General features: G+C 42.1%; 1 protein-coding gene across 1 annotated transcript in view; it reads right to left on the reverse strand.

Annotated features, from left to right (window-relative positions):
* Positions 1-16,758, reverse strand: part of GNA14 (G protein subunit alpha 14) — a 198,693-nt gene that overhangs the window by 72,620 nt on the left and 109,315 nt on the right. Inside the window, exon 2 of the mRNA XM_068974179.1 lies at positions 9,241-9,425. Coding sequence (XP_068830280.1) covers positions 9,241-9,425 — 185 coding nt within the window. The remainder of the gene's footprint in view (positions 1-9,240; positions 9,426-16,758) is intronic.

Genomic DNA, 16,758 nt, shown 5'->3' on the forward strand with positions numbered 1-16,758 from the left:
TTTCAAAAAAGAAAAATTTATTTGGTTATACAGAAGTCCTAGTTGTGGCATGCAGGATCTTTACTTGAAGAACGTGGGATTCAGTTCCCCAACCAAGGACCAAACCTGGGCCCCCTGCATTGGGAAAAGCTTTTTATAAAGGATGCTTCCTAGAATGGTTTGCCTAGGATAATACTGCAGAGTTTATTAACCAGTTAATAAAAATCTACCTCTAAATTCAATAAAACCAGGTGAGCAGATGATTCTCTTGGCAAGACTCCAAAACAAACCTGAGGGTTAATTTACCTCTTGGCACATGTTTATGGCATTCATTCACAGTGAGGAAACTGGGAGATGAGAAAAGGCAGGGCTGAGAAGAGACCAGTTTGACACATCTGTTACCTCTCTACCATCAGAAAATGAGTGTGGCTCTGCCGTGAAGAGAAAGCAAATTGTGAAGGACTTTGGATATAATTTCTTTTCCATGGGGACGGTCTTGATCCCTGTCTCCTCTACAGTGTCACAAACCTCCGTCCATAGTTCATCAGGCACTCTATCTATCAGATCTAGGCCCTTAAATCTATTTCTCACTTCCACTGTATAATCATAAGGGATTTGATTTAGGTCATACCTGAATGGTTCCCTACTTTCTTCAATTTAAGTCTGAATTTGGCAATAAGGAGTTCATGATCTGAGCCACAGTCAGCTCCTGGTCTTGTTTTTGCTGACTGTATAGAGCTTCTCTATCTTTGGCTGCAAAGAATATAATCAATCTGATTTCAGTGTTGACCATCTGGTGATGTCCATGTGTAGAGTCTTTTCTTGTGTTGTTGGAAGAGGGTGTTTGCTATGACCAGTGCATTCTCTTGGCAAAACTCTATTAGCCTTTGCCCTGCTTCATTCAGTATTCCAAAGCCAAATTTGCTGTTACCCCAGGTGTTTCTTGACTTCCTACTTTTACATTCCAGCCCCCTATAATGAAAGAGACATCTTTCTCGGGTGTTAGTTCTAAAAGGTCTTGTAGGTCTTCACAGAATCTTTCAACTTCAGCTCTTCAGCATTACTAGTTGGGGCATAGGCATATATGAAGAGTACATCATGAAAAACGCTGGGCTGGAAGAAGCACAAGCTGGAATCATGCCTGCTGGGAGAAAATAACTTCAGATATGCAGATGACACAACCCTTATGGCAGAAAGTGAAGAGGAACTAAAAAGCCTCTTGATGAAAGTGAAAAAGGAGAGTGAAAAAGTTGGCTTAAAGCTCAACATTCAGAAAACTAAGATCATGGCATCTGGTCCCATCACTTCATGGGAAATAGATGGGGAAACAACAGAAACAGTGTCAGACTTTATTTTTCTGGGCTCCAAAATCACTGCAGATGGTGATTGCAGCCATGAAATTAAAAGACGTTTACTCCTTGGAAGGAAAGTTATGACCAACCTAGATAGCATATTCAAAAGCAGAGACATTACTTTGCCGACTAAGGTCCATCTAGTCAAGGCTATGGTTTTTCCAGTAGTCATGTATGGATGTGCGAGTTGGACTGTGAAGAAAGCTGAGTGCCAAAGAATTGATGCTTTTGAACTGTGGTGTTGGAGAAGACTCTTGGGAGTCCCTTGGACTGCAAGGAGATGCAACCAGTCCATTCTGAAGGAGATCACTCCTGGGTCTTCATTGGAATGACTGATGCTAAAGCTGAAATTCCAGTACTTTGGCCACCTCATGCGAAGAGTTGACTCATTGGAAAAGACTTTGATGCTGGGAGGGATTGGGGGCAGGAGGAGAAGGGGATGACAGAGGATGAGATGGCTGGATGGCATCACCGACTCGATGACCATGAATCTGAGTGAACTCCAGGAGTTGGTGATGGACAGGGAGGCCTGGAATGCTGCAATTCATGGGGTCGCAAAGAGTCAGACACGACTGAGTGACTGAACTGAACTGAACTTGGATATAATAATTTTCGTGGACCAACAACAAGGTTCTACTGTATAGCACAGGGAACTATATTCAATATCCTGTGATAAATCATAATGGAAAAGAATATGAAAAAGTACGTTTTGTGTAACTGAGTTACTTTGCTTTATAGCAGCAAAACACAACACAGTAAATCAACTATACTGCAGTAAGATTTAAAAAAAAAAAAAGAGTTTTACTAGCATCACCAATGATGATTCTAACTTTTGTCAAGGAGTTTTGAATTGTGAGTCTCAAATGTTCCCCTTTGTATATTAAGATAGCAACAAAGTTGGGTGCAATTTAAAAGATGCAAAGAAAATGTTTCACATATATTAGATGGATGGATAGGTGTTCAAATAGCCTGATGGTCACACTAATTCCTGGACTGTAACTTTGTGAGATTTTCCCTTTTCACTAGATTTTTAAAAGCATTTCTTTGCATGTGGTAGGTTCATACCTAGCCTTGAGGTTAGGGAAGAACTTAACATTTCAATGGTCCAAACTATCTCATTACTCATTGCTGACCTCAAATCTTCTTCATCTCCAATGGGCAGTGGGTGGTCAGATTTTCTTGTGATAATGATTAAGCAGAAAATCAGTTTTTTTTCTCATTTTTATCCTTTTCTTTCTCATTTGCCAACTTATTATATTTCAAGTTGATTAAGCAATTTTCACACTAATGTCAACATTGATTAATCAGAGAACTATTGGGATAAATGGAAAAACTCCAGCACAGGATTGTTGTGACACTGGCTAGAATTCCAAGTTTTTAGTAAGGAGAAAAATGCACCACGCCATTTTTAATACCCAATAAGACACAAGAAGAAAAAGCCTCGGTTTAACACGTGCCAGCGAACAGTGACCCTGGGCTGCAGCCGAAGTCTGAATATTGGCCTCCCTATTCCCAAGAGACTCAGGCAGACTCTGATTTTTCAAACTGGATAAGGAAGTGGGACTAAAAAGTATATTTAAACAGACATTATAAAAATTGGAAAATAAGGGGTCTTAATATACATCAAGCTCTGAGAAACTTTTCTATAAAGAACCATGTAAATTGACCATTTTTACCTAACTGTGCTCGATTTCCTCACATGTGTCTTTAATAGACCCTTCTGGAAATTCAGCCTTGGTTTCTGAGAAAAGTTAAGCTGGAAGAGTTAGACATAGACAGATATGAGACATGATTGAAGCTCCTTTTGGTATTAGAAAACATCTCCTGCAATCCTACCCCATAAATATCAGACTTTATTGCTTAAACGTGAAGTTGGATATTTGGTGTGTAAGTTTTATATACCTAGTGAACTGCCATCTCAGTAAATAAAAATATCTATTAATAAGGAGTGAAAATATATAACTTGTATTATATAACATGTATATATATTGTATATACTCATATATAACCTATATATTATATATAATATATATTAACTTCCTAATAAAATGTCTCTATTTACAAAAAAAAATTGTAATGTATTTTTATTATAAAATATATCTGTACATTGCATATATTATCAACATAACCTGCATCTCTGAGTCTTTTCTGAATAAAAAGAAATAACTTCCATGTAGCAACAACAGGAAAAGGAGGGTGAGAAGGCCCCATAAGGTGACTTCCAGAGAACAAGATGCAGCTCCTCCTTCTCCCCTGACTCCCACCCTACCCCTGGAAGCTCTCAGCACAATGCTGTGCTAGGCTCATCCAAGACTGAAAGGAAACAAATACAGAGTCTGCCCTGAATTCAAAAATGTCACCTGCAGATGCTGTCAAGTTTACCATCACCTCATCTCACTGAAGCCCCCTCGTACTGCTGAACTAAAACATCCTCAATGCTGGCTACACAGTTTACCTTTGGATGAAGATTAATTAGGTCAGCCCATGGAAAAGAATACCAGAAGTCTCCCTTTCCTCTCCAGAAAGACTGATAAAGTAGAATCCAAAATGAATGCCTCTGGACAGTGATAAGATACATATAGAGTATCAGTGGTTCTCAAACCTGACTGCCTAACAAGAATCACCTGCGAGATTTCTAAACATCAATCCAAAAGGTCTGGCTGTATGCCAAGAATACTTAGCTCCAGCTCTCTGGTGGGTGGTACCTTGGGCAGCAACAGAAAAGCCTCCCAAGGAGATGCCAATGTGCAGCCAGGGCTGAGGGCCATTGTTTCACTTGTTCCTGATATACCTAGCAGTCAGGAGAGGGGGCATCCTGTTCCAAAGGCCTGAAACTCAAGACCCTGCAGGAAACTGACAACCAAGAGGTCTGCTTACCTAAATGCAGAACCTGAAAAACTCGAAAGAAAATTAGCAGAGACCTTGTGAGTCAATTAACCCCCCCAAATTCAGCCTTTCAAGAGCTGTGACTGGCTGGAGGGCCCAAGTCCCCGGCCTCAAGTGTGACTTGGAATCCAGCACAAGCTTCTGCTAGAAGACAAAGATGCTTTTTGAAGGGAATTTCAGAGTTCACGCTTCTAGAAACACTGAATTCCAAATTAAGTACTTGAGGCAAATGGCAGGCAAAATACTCCTCTTACTGTTCAGTTATTAACTCTCCTTTTTAAAGATGCTGTTTTTGTTTTTATGATGAGCCCTTGCAGTTAAATGTGTGTAAATATCCTGATGCTGGGAAAGATTGAAGGCAGAAGAAGGGGGCAACAGAGGATGAGATGGTTGAATGATATCACTGAGTCAATGGACATGAGTTTGAGAGCAAACTCCAGGAGATGGTGAAGGACAGGGAAGGCTGGTGTGCTGCCCATGGGGCTGCAAAGTCAGACATGACTTACTGACTGAATAACAAGTTACATGCGCATATGATGTGACCCTAGTGTGGTGAAGAGCTCCTATAAGTGGGAGGGCAGGGAAGAAGCTGGGGTCAGCTACCAAAAGAATCTGTAGCCCTTGTTCTTAAAACCAAGCATTTTTGAAAAGTCAGGCAGGGCTGTCCTTTGCCCTTGGGAAATTCTTATCTAAATCATCCAAGCAGATTCTGCAGAACCTTAAAAGGAGATAAGATTTCCTTCACCATATTACAGGCCTAAAGTAAGAATTTCTCAAATTGGAGACACTACAAAGAGTTAAAAAAAAAAAAGAAGCTTTTCTATGAAATCATCACCAGGTAACGTAAGATATAAGCTAATTCAATGTTAGGAGTCCTGACACTGAGTAAACACCTCTGTAATATTTATTCAAGAAGTCATAAATTCTAATATGTGCTCATGACACTCTTGAGAGACATTCATAAAAATTAAGGCTTATCAACAGAGTGAGCAAATACATATGAATCATTTCTTTAGAAAAAAAAAGGCAGGCAATGTATAAGAAAACAATCTTCAAGGCTAAATCTTAATTGAGTAAACATATTGGTTAAAAACCAAATGCGACACTGAATTTCTGATAAATTTCCTCTCAAAAGCAGCCTGTCAAGAAACAAGCAAAGATTTTCAACAAACTGGCTGAGACATAATCCTGCTAACATTTAAAATAAAACCCTCTAAAAGTGCTCTTAATCCTCCTCTACATATTTTTAAGAAAGTGTTTCTAGCTGTGAAAAAATCAAATAGAAATAAATATTCAGCAACAAGAAGTAAGAGGACTGAAAAGAAAAGCTAATTAGTTTTGTTCATCCTCATCTTAACTAGTCAATTGTTTTACATGAAGTAATACTTTGTAAAGAAAATAGATCATGTTTCTTAAGTAACTGGGCTTCCCTGGTGGCTCAGAGGTTAAAGCGTCTGCCTGGAATGCAGGAGACCTGGGTTTGATCCCTGGGTCGGGAAGATCCCCTGGAGAAGGAAATGGCAACCCACTCCAGTACTCTTGCCTGGAGAATCCCGTGGAGGGAGGAGCCTGGTAGGCTACAGTCCATGGGGTTGCAAAGAGTGGGACACACTGAGTGACTTCACTTTCACTTTCGTTCACTTTCAAGTAATTACTTAAACCCCTGAAGCATTAATCATCTGATCATTTTATGACCTAAGAAGGGTAACTGGTTATAGTTTCACATTTGTGATCAGGACTAGCCCACAGAGGAAATCATTCAGAAAATAATAGAGAAGACATTGATCAAAATTTCCACGTGGAAGAGGTTCCACAGGTTCCCTTAGGACTGAGTCAGCAACTCCAGTCCGTGGACTCCATCCACTCCTGGCCTGTTTTTGTTTGGCCCATGAGTTAAGAATAGTTTTCATATTTTGTAAACAGAGTTTATAAGCAAGCCTCACTCATTTTTATGCATCACTCATGCCTGGTTTTGTATAACCACAGAGTTGAACAGTTGTAGCAGAGACTGTGTAGCCTTCAAAGCTGAAAATATTTCCTTTCTGGCCCTTTATAGAAAAAGTTTATAGACTCCCATCTGAGACCTACAAGGGAGCTCTGAACAGAGCTCAGATCTGTAGGACCGATCCAGTGATTTCCTTCTTCTCAACATTTTGCCTCTCCGTGTTGGTTGCTCAGTCATGTCTAACTCTTTGCGACCTCATGGACTGTGTAGCCTGCCAGGCTCCTCTGTCCATGGGATTCCCCAGGCAACAGTTTGGAGTGGATAGCCATCCCCTTCTCCAGGGAATCTTCCCGACCCAGGAATCAAACACAGGTCTCCTGCACTGCAGGTGGATTCTTTACCATCTGAGCCACCAGGGAAGCATCTCTTTAAGCCATTTCAATATGTGGTTCACCCCTGGCATATGTTTGAGAGATAAGAGGAAGTTGATGAAGCACGAATGCAGGTACTTGAAGTAGAAAGAAGGCATTGAGAATGGAGCCAGAGACAGCAAATGAGGAGGGGACAAAGGTACGATTAATTCACTTCCTAGTTTCACAGGAATTTGAAGAATTCTGCTCTAGGATGGACCACTTCCAGAGTCTCACCATACCTGATATAGAGGATTTAAATGATGAGACTGGAGGCCTTCTGAATTGATATTAGATCAGATTTGAGGCTTAGAGTTGATGCTCTTTTTAGGGTTAAATCTTTAGGGGATATTAGAATGGAGTGAAAGTATTTTGCTAACGGACATGACATTCATGGGAGCAGGCAGAGGTCGGACCATACTGGGTTGAATAGTGTTGCCTTGAAATCCGTGCAAACCCCAAATCTCAGAAAGTAACTTTATTGAGAAACAGAGTCTATGTAGATATATCAAGCTATGATGAGCTCACACTGAATTAGGATGGGCTCTAATCCAATGACTGCTGTCCTTATGGGAAGAGGGAGAAATGGACACACAGTGGGGAATGCCCTGTGAGCACAGAGACGCAGGGGGAGAACTCTACGTGAAGACAGAGTCAGGGACCGAATGGAGGCATCCACAAGCGACAGGACACTGCGGACTGCCAGCAACCCCACAAGCCAGGCAAGACGCACGGAGCAGAGACTCCAGCCAGAACCAGGTCCTTGCTTTCAGACTTCGAGTCTCCAGAACCCGGAAGGAAGAAATCTGTCTCAAGCCACCCAGTTTGAGGTGCTTTGTTATGGCAGCTGGAGGAAACTAGTGCAGATGAGCGGGCAAGGGGACATGGCCTTATGGAGAAGAATTCAGATCAAGAGAACAGAAGAAACTAGTGGAATGTCAAGCCCTGTAAAACCTTTCTGTTTGAGACACAAACTCAGAGTACCTCTAGAAGACCTTGAGGGAAAACAAAACAAAAATCCAGAGACCTTGATTCCTAAATCTGATTGGGTTTTTACAAACACATGTTGCCAATGTAAGCAGAACTGACTCACACTTGAGTCTTCTCTTCCCAACAGGCCTGTTTACAAACCCATTCCTAAATTCCAAGCTTTTCCCAGTCACCCCACTATGACTGGGAAACAAAATGCCTTTTTGCCAAAGAGGAAAGTAGATTAACTAACATCACAAGGATGTTCCTGACCTATCTTTTCTCAGAAATAATCTTAAATTTCCACAGATGACCTAATTTTTAAAATAGCTTGTACAGGGTGATTTTTTTCTAATTGTACACATTCAAATAGATATAATGAAAATTCAAAAAATTAAAATATGCTTATTTTAAAAACCCAAAAAGATATAATGCACATACTCAAAGCCAACTTGTAAAGGAATCGTAGTTACTTGTAGAATTTCCCAATGGTTCATGACACACCTCTCATATTACTTGGCACCAGATATTCTAAAGGTTAATTTCCACCATTACGACCACCCCCACCTGTCATATATGCATACACACACGCTTTTCAACATAACGCTGTTGAAGGCTGAAGCTGTGGGTGAGATATGATACATTCCTTCCTTTCCTCAAGACTGCAAGGAAATGGTAGTAAAGACACAAAGCTGTAGTCACACTATAAAGGTATGTCTAAAATTTGGTGCATGTTGAGTTTTCCTGTGTAATGCAGTCACTGAGTGATAAAAAAATTAGACGTACTGCTTTGAAACTCTGTATAATACACATAAAAACAAATGCCACAAGCTCATGATAAAGCAGTTCCTGAGGTCCATATTTAAGCCGCTATTCCAGCTTTTAAGCAGCAAAATTCTTCTAATCAATTCACAAGGGACTCATCTTGGAATTTTTCTCTTTATCATCATGTCGTGTTATAACTTGGTATGAGTTATTTTACAGAAATTCTGTCATCTAGATTCTTAATGAGCTCATAGTATTTCCCCATGGATTTACATTCCTATACACCCTAGAAAATACTGTCTCCTTCTCCCACCTTCCTGTCTCATTATTCTCCTAGAGTCTCAAACAGATACGGATTTTAAATAACCCACAGAGAGAGGAAAGCAAATGGCAACTAGATACCATTACTTTGGGAGAGTCCCTTGCTAGTCGAGACACAAGCATTACTCTTCCTAAATTATCAGTTAGTTCCTACGAAGAGCTAGCTTCCAAAAGAAACAAACAAAACCCACTGACTTCTCTGAGTAGTCTGCAAGACATTTATGAAAATATCTCCTAAGACTAGGAATTCTTTAAAAGTTGTCCATTGTAAACCCAAGACCACCATTGCTCAAAGAAAGAAAGTAACCAGCTGAAAGAGGAAATGTAAATATATGTCTTCCTTTTCTCAGCACCCCAAGAAAAAGGCACTGAAATGACTGCACACCAGGCAGCGCCACACCACCACTATGCCAGAGCTTCTGCAGAAATAGGACCGCAACACTGTGCCTAAATTCATCACACTCCTCTGGAGGCGCTCTACCCCCAAGTCTGAGTTCAAGAGCTTCTTCTGGCCTCTGATGCAAGCACTCGGTAAATCTTTCAGTTCAGAGACAGGGACTAACCAGAGGAGGAGAGCATTCACAAACGGCTTCCACCCTCTCAAGCATGTTACCTTATTCTGCTCACACACGTACTGTATCTTCAGCGTGTCCATGGCCCTGATCAGGGCTTGCACGGCAGTGAATATGTTTTGGTAAACCAGCTTCGTGAACCCTTTTCTGTCTTCGTCGCTGTAGCCAGACCCATGGATGATTCTCATCTGCTTGATAAAGGTGCTTTTGCCACTTTCACCAGTTCCTAATAAGACAAATCAAGTGAAAAAATGCAGTCAGCAGTCTTTAAAAGGAATGCAGTGAGAAAAGAGGACTGTGTGGCAGTGTTGGTCAGTATCAGGATTAGTAAACTGACATGGGGACTTGGAAAGGGACTGCTGAATACTTACACAGTTAATGCTACATGGTAGGGCCATCCTAAACCCCAGGGCCTGCGCTTTAGAGGGCCACAAATATCACACACACACAATTTATTAAGGACACATAAGTGTCCATGTCACCTGGAGTAACCTTAAGCATCAGTTCTTGTGACTAACACTGTTTAGGCCCCAGGGAATTGCTTCCCCACATCCCTTGCCCTAAGACCTTGAAACAACCGGCCACTGTGCCTGAAAGCCCTAAACATTTAAGGGTTTTCCTACTGCTAATCCCAGCCATGGCAGGGCTGGGGTGCTGCTTCAGAGGGCAGGGAGGGTCTGAGGAGCAGAAATACCTGGACAGGAGAAAAGGCTGACTTACCAATTCCTTTCTTTCACAGACATGAGTACAACGGATCCTTGTACAATAAAGCACCTTCCCCAGTTGTACCAAATATCTATATTCCTCCCCCTCCTCATATTCCAATTTGCTGTTCAGGAGGCCCTCCAAACTCATGACACTTGTACATGGCAACCAAGGAGCATTTTACAACATCAAACCATTCCTATCGCCATTAAATATGTATAGATGCCCAGACAACTTATATGAAACATGATGCTGGGGCTTTACATGAATATTAGACTGAGATATTGCTTGGACAGACAGAGAAAGTTGCAATGTAAGTGATAGACTTGAGTGATGGAACTAAAATACTTTCTAATAGTTTTTGTGATAATTTATCTGTGAGACCTTATAACCATGTTTGGAACATAATGTATTTATGGTTCATTTTCAAATTCAAGTATTGCTTTAAAGAAGGTTTTTTTAACAATTCAGGTTGATATGACCTCACTAGGACAAAGTTTCTTCAAACTGGAATTAATGAAAAATGATCTGAGAACTAAAATGACTCAAGAAAAGTTGGATATTTCAAATAGATGAATTGTAATATATACAAAATATATTCAATATACCTGTTACAAAAAGTTATTTAATTCAGCATTTCTAGTAAAATAACATGAGTTATATGAAAATCTTAATTAAAATAATATAATTAATGATTTTACTATAAAAGCCAAAAATTATAAAATAGAAAATGACTAACTAACTCTAAAATATTTTATTACTCATTCACATTTCATTGATGCAACAGAATATCCAGACAGTGTAGTTACAGTTAAATTCAGTTATCTTTGATACTTTGTTGACTGTTAGTCATATTAAAAACCATAGTTGTATTTTTTTTGATGTTTGAGTTATAAAAATATGTTTGTCATAGTAAGAGGATTCAATATATTAATAATGATTTCTTAGCTTGATTACAGCCTATAACTATTTAGACTTTTGGGATGTGGGTCTTCATCTGGGCCCCGGAGAAGTATCTAGGGGATTCGTTCAATATTTCCATGTGGATGACTGAGACAACTGAGTATTTGATAAGATCCTTTTTCCTTGTAAGGGAAAAAAATCTTTTTCTTTCGGACTGATCTTTTCAAAGCACAAACCTGCTTTTCTGTCTCTCCATCCTCAGCTCAAGACCCTCAGTGGGGTCCCTGTGGCTCAGGAAGAAAGACCAAACTCCTTACTGTGGCCAGTGAGGCTGTGGGGTCTGGCCCCTCCGTGTTCACCAGCCTCTGTTCCCAACACATTTTCTCCACCCTCTGTGCACCAGCCACACTGGTCTCCTTGAGGCAGCTTCGGTTCATGCTTTGCAGATTCCTTCTGTCTAGTCAAGGCTATGGTTTTTCCAGTGGTCATGTGTGGATGTGAGAGTTGGACTGTGAAGAAAGCTGAACACTGAAGAATTGATGCTTTTGAACTGTGGTGTTGGAGAGGACTCTTGAGAGTCCCTTGGATTGCAAGGAGATCCAACCAGTCCATTCTAAAGGAGATCAGTCCTGGGTGTTCATTGGAAGGACTGATGGTGAAGCTGAAACTCCAGTACTTTGGCCACCTGATATGAAGAGTTGACTCACTGGAAAAGACGCTGATGCTGGGAGGGATTGGGGGCAGGAGGAAAAGGGGACGACAGAGGATGAGATGGATGGATGGCATCACTGACTCGATGGACGTGAGTTTGAATGAACTCTGGGAGTTGGTGATGGACAGGGAGCCCTGGCATGCTGCGATTCATGGGGTCGCAAATAGTCGGACACGACTGAGCGACTGGACACTGAACGGAGGATGGTCTTCCTTCATCTTGCTCATCTTTGCTCTTGGTCTGACTTCCCTGTTGCGGTCAAGTCCCTGTACTCTAGGCTCTCAAAGGACCATGAACTTCTCCGTGGAGCGCCTGTTCCAGCTGCATTTCTGCCCATTAATGTCATTCTTCCTTTGACATGTCTCCCCTGCTAGCCTGTAAGTTTCATAAGGGGAGACAGGGACCATGTTTGTTTTTATCACATTGTTTCCCCTTGGGCCAGGACACGACTGAGCAAGTTTCACTTTCCCCTGGGGCCAGGAATAATGCTGTACACTTGGCACATGCTCAATAAGCTTTTATAAGATTATTGTAAAATACACATAACAAAATTTACTATCTTCACTATTTGTAGGTATGCAGTTTGGAAGTGTTAAGCATATTCACACTATTATGCAACCAATCTCCAGAACTCATTTCATCCTGCAGAACTGAAACTCATACCCATTAAACAAGTCCCCTCCCCCCTCCCCCCTCCCTCCTTCCCCCAGCCCGTGGCAGCCACCTCATTACTTTCTGTGTCTAGGAGTTTAACTACTCTGGGTACCTCATATAAGTGGGATGGATCACACAGCATTTGTCTTTTGGTGACTGGCTTATTTCACTTAGAATATCCTCAACGGGACTTCCCTGACGGCTCAGCGGTAAAAAATCTGCCTCCAATGCAGGAGATGCAAGTTTGACCCCTGGGTCAGGAAGCTCCCCTGGAGGAGGAAATGGCAACCCACTACAATATTCTTGCCTGGAAAATCCCATGGACAGAGGAGCCAGGCAGTCTACAGCCCATGGGGTCGCAAAGAGTTGGACATGACTGAACATGCACACACGTATAACACAATACTCTCAAAGTTCATATTTGAGATAGCATTTCCTTCCTTTTGAAAGCTGGAATTATATTCTAGTATTTTTTAATACATGATAGTGATAAGGAATTCACACAGTCTTGGCCACCTGCACTATCTACAAATAGGAAAATAGATGGCTCATCCTTTCTCAGCCACCCAGGGTGCTATGTGGGTAGCAGTGACGTCAACCATGGCAGGAACAACTATGAAAGTGGCCAAGCAGGAGCCTTATCCTGATCCTCTGTGACCCTCTCTGGTTACTCCCCTAGTCCCCACAACGGTGAATATTAGAGTCACGATGTGCCCAGTTCTTTGCACACACTCTGTCCTTTGATCTTCACAACCATCCTGCAATGTACGAATTATTATCATCATCTCTACTATACAGATGAGAAACCTGGGGCTCATTCTGTTTAGTAACCCCTGCAAGTGCACAGGATCAGCAAGAGAGAGAGGGGATTTACCCAATCAGACTCTAAGGACAAAGCTTACTGTCAGAAAAGAATGTCAGGGTCATAGACTTAGTCATGCTGGTCTAATGAGGACAAATGTGAAGTTCACAGCCACACACTGAACCTTAAGCCCAGGCAGAGCCACTGTCCTCAGTCACACGCTGCTGCTGGTGCCCAAGGAAGAGCCTCCTGACAGGTGTGTGTCCTCTAGAGCAGTCTTAACAAACTGTGAAGCAAAATTCTTGTTGCTTCACTTCCACTTCCAGAGGTGGCAAAGGTGGGTACTGTCTTCTGACATCAGAGATGAGGAACTGGCTGCGAGTCACCCAACAGGGCAAAGCTGATGCAAATTCAGAGCTGTAGCTAGAAACCAGACTGTCAATGCCTCAGCCTGGGAAAGTGAAAGTCGCTCAGTTGGGTTTGACTCTTTGTGACCCCATGGACTATACAGTCCGTGGAATTCTCCAGGCCAGAATATTGGAGTGAGTAGCTCTTCTCTTCTTCAGGGGATCTTCCCACACCTCTGAAGGAACTGTCTTCCACTTCATCCCCTCAAGAGTTAGTCCTGCCCTATATAAACTCTCAAAGTGCCTGTGGACACCCCAGTGGAGCACATCCCCTGACTGCTTGTTTGCAGATAGGTCTCTTATTACACCCTTAGTCCAGGAAGGGCAGGGCTTGGGAGTCACTCATTTGGGTATGAAAATCATTGTGCCCGCTATATGGTCAGCTCTTAAAATATGGTTAAATGGATAGAACAAACATGAGAAGTCCTCCACAGTTCTTATATTATGGACAACTGCAGAAAGTTGAGATATGAACTAAGTACAATTGTGACGAGACCAGTTTCATGATGACTCTTGGCTGTCAAGGCCCCATATGATAACTGAGGACCTGAGGGAAGACCCTGCACTGTCAGAGCTTGGTTGAAAGTCCTGGATCAGATTAGGATTCCGCTCTTGCAGAATCTTGGGGTCCCTGCATCTTCTCCATCTATGACACTGTGATGCTTGCTTCTACTCCACCTGGCAAGGTTGACCTCAGGTCCAGTGCTACCTTACCCAAGCAAAGATTAATACTTCCATGTTCTACACACCACAAAGCTGACATGAACAGAGAAGTTATGTAACTCTCACATAGCAAGCTGTGATTTGGGCACTCTTAAGTCAGAAAAATCACTCGACTCACCCCAAAGTTCTACACCAAGGTAGAGAAACTTAAGTTATAAAGGCCATTCACTTATGAGAGGTTAAAGCCAAACCTGTCACCAGCCCCCAAAGCAGAAACATTTTGTAAAAAGTCATTGATCTTGCTTTTGGACACAGAACATTTTGAAAAGAAAAGGTTAAAAATGATTTTAAAGATTAATCAAAAGATAATATAAATTTATTTGATCAATACCAATATTTTAAAATAGTCTTCAATTCTACATTGTGGTTATTTGAAGAATTAAAAAACAAACATGGGGCAAAAAGGGATAGGTTAAAGGCAAAGAGGAGATATTGAAAGACATATCACCTGGGACTGAGGTCACAGAGCAAAGAGATTCCATGGGCTGGGTAGGGGGTTGGGTGAGGAGTTGTGGGGTTGGAGGTATAGACGAGGGGATCCTCTTACCCTCTTTTAAGCCTCAACACAACCCAATTCAGTTCAGTTCAATCGCTCAGTCATGTCCAACTCTTTGCGACCCCATGAGCCACAGCACGCCAGGCCTCCCTGTCCATCACCAATTCCTGGAGTCCACCCAAACCCATGTCCATTGAGTCAGTGATGCCATCCAACCATCTTATCCTCTGTCATCCCCTTCTCCTCCTGCCCCCAATCCCTCCCAGCATCAGGGTCTTTTCCAATGACTCAGCTCTTCACATCAGGTGGCCAAAGTATTGGCGTTTCAGCTTCAACATCAGTCCATCCAATGAACACCCAGGACTGATCTCCTTTAGGATGGACTGGTTGGATCTCCTTGCAGTCCAAGGGACTCCCTAGAGTCTTCTCCAACACCACAGTTCAAATGCATCAGTTCTTCTGCGCTCAGCTCTCTTTATAGTCCAACTCTCACATCCATACATGGCCACTGGAAAAACCACAGCCTTGACTAGACGGAACTTTGTTGGCAAAGTAATGTCTCTGCTTTTTAATACGCTGTCTAGGTTGGTTATAACCTTCCTTCCAAGGAGTAAGCGTCTTTTAACTCATGGCTGCAGTCAGTATCTGCAGTGATTTTCGAGCCCAGAAAAATAAAGTCAGCCACTGTTTCCCCATCTATTTGCCATGAAGTGATGGGACCAGATGCCATGATCTTAGTTTTCTGAATGTTGAGCTTTAAGCCAACTTTTTCACTCTCCTCTTTCACTTTCATCAAGGGCTCTTTAGTTCTTCTTCACTTTCTACCGTAAGGGTGGTGTCATCTGCATATCTGAGGTTATTGATATTTCTCCTGGCAATTTTGATTCCAGCTTGTGCTTCCTCCTGCCCAGGGTTTCTCATAACGTACTCTGCATATAAGTTAAATAAGTAGGGTGACAATATACAGCCTTGACGTACTCCTTATTTGGAAAAGGAGTCTGTTGTTCTATAACCCAGTTAGTATCTTCTTTTTCCAGAAGGAAAACTGATCAAAAAGATTAGTTTATTTAATCTCTGTCCGAGGTAAAAGTCTGTCCAAGGTGACTCAGCTTGGAAGTGATTGTTGAGTCTTGGGCCTACTTCAAGGTCCCTGTTGATGCATGCAGTTCCCATGACAACACCACGTGCTAGTTTTACCCTGTTTCCCAAAATAAATGGCCAAGTTGCACCCTCCTATCAGCTTGAGTACTGTCTTCACCTGGTTAAGATATTCCAACACTTGGGACTTTATCTTTAATCCTTCAGAGGTCTGCTCGAAATGAGATGGCCCCAACAGCAGCTAGGGGCTGAGGTGGGAGAGGTAAGTCATTCTCTGCAGTGACAGCCATGACGAGGACCACAGGCACCAGTTAACTCAAGCTAAGGACCTGAACTGAGTTTCTGTCTGGATGACCTGTCCACTGATCAAAGTGGAGTGTTAAAAGTCCCCTACTAGTGTTATTGTCAATTTCTCCTTTTATATCCGTTAATATTTGCCTTACATATTGAGGTGCTCCTATGTTGGGTATTAGACATTAACAACTGTTGTATCTTCTTTTTGGATTGATCCCTTGGAGAAGACTCTTGAGAGCCCCTTGGACTGCAAGGAGATCCAACCAGTCCATTCTGAAGGAGATCAGCCCTGGGTGTTCTTTGGAAGGACTGATGCTAAAGCTGAAACTCCAATACTTTGGCCACCTGATGTGAAGAGTTGACTCACTGGAAAAAGACTCTGATTGGGGGCAGGAGGAGAAGGGGATGACAGAGGATGAGATGGCTGGATGGCATCACAGACTCGATGGACACGAGTTTGGGTGAACTCCGGCAGCTGGTGATGGACAGGGAGGCCTGGCGTGCTGCGATTCGTGGGGTCGCAAAGAGTCAGACGTGACTGAGCGACTGAACTGAACTGCAACTTGATCATTATGTAACAGTCTTTATTTTAAAGTCTATTTTGTCTGATATAAGTATGGTCACACTGACTTTCTTTTGATTTCCATTTGCTTGGAATGCCTTTCTATCCCCTCACTCCCAGTTTGTATGTGGCTCTATCTGAAGTGAGTCTCTTGCAGGCAGCATATATACAGGTCTTGGTTTTAAATCATCATTTCCAAACAG

The sequence above is a fragment of the Capricornis sumatraensis genome, chromosome 6 (genome assembly GCF_032405125.1).
Source record: "Capricornis sumatraensis isolate serow.1 chromosome 6, serow.2, whole genome shotgun sequence".
Classification (NCBI taxonomy): Eukaryota; Metazoa; Chordata; class Mammalia; order Artiodactyla; family Bovidae; genus Capricornis; species Capricornis sumatraensis.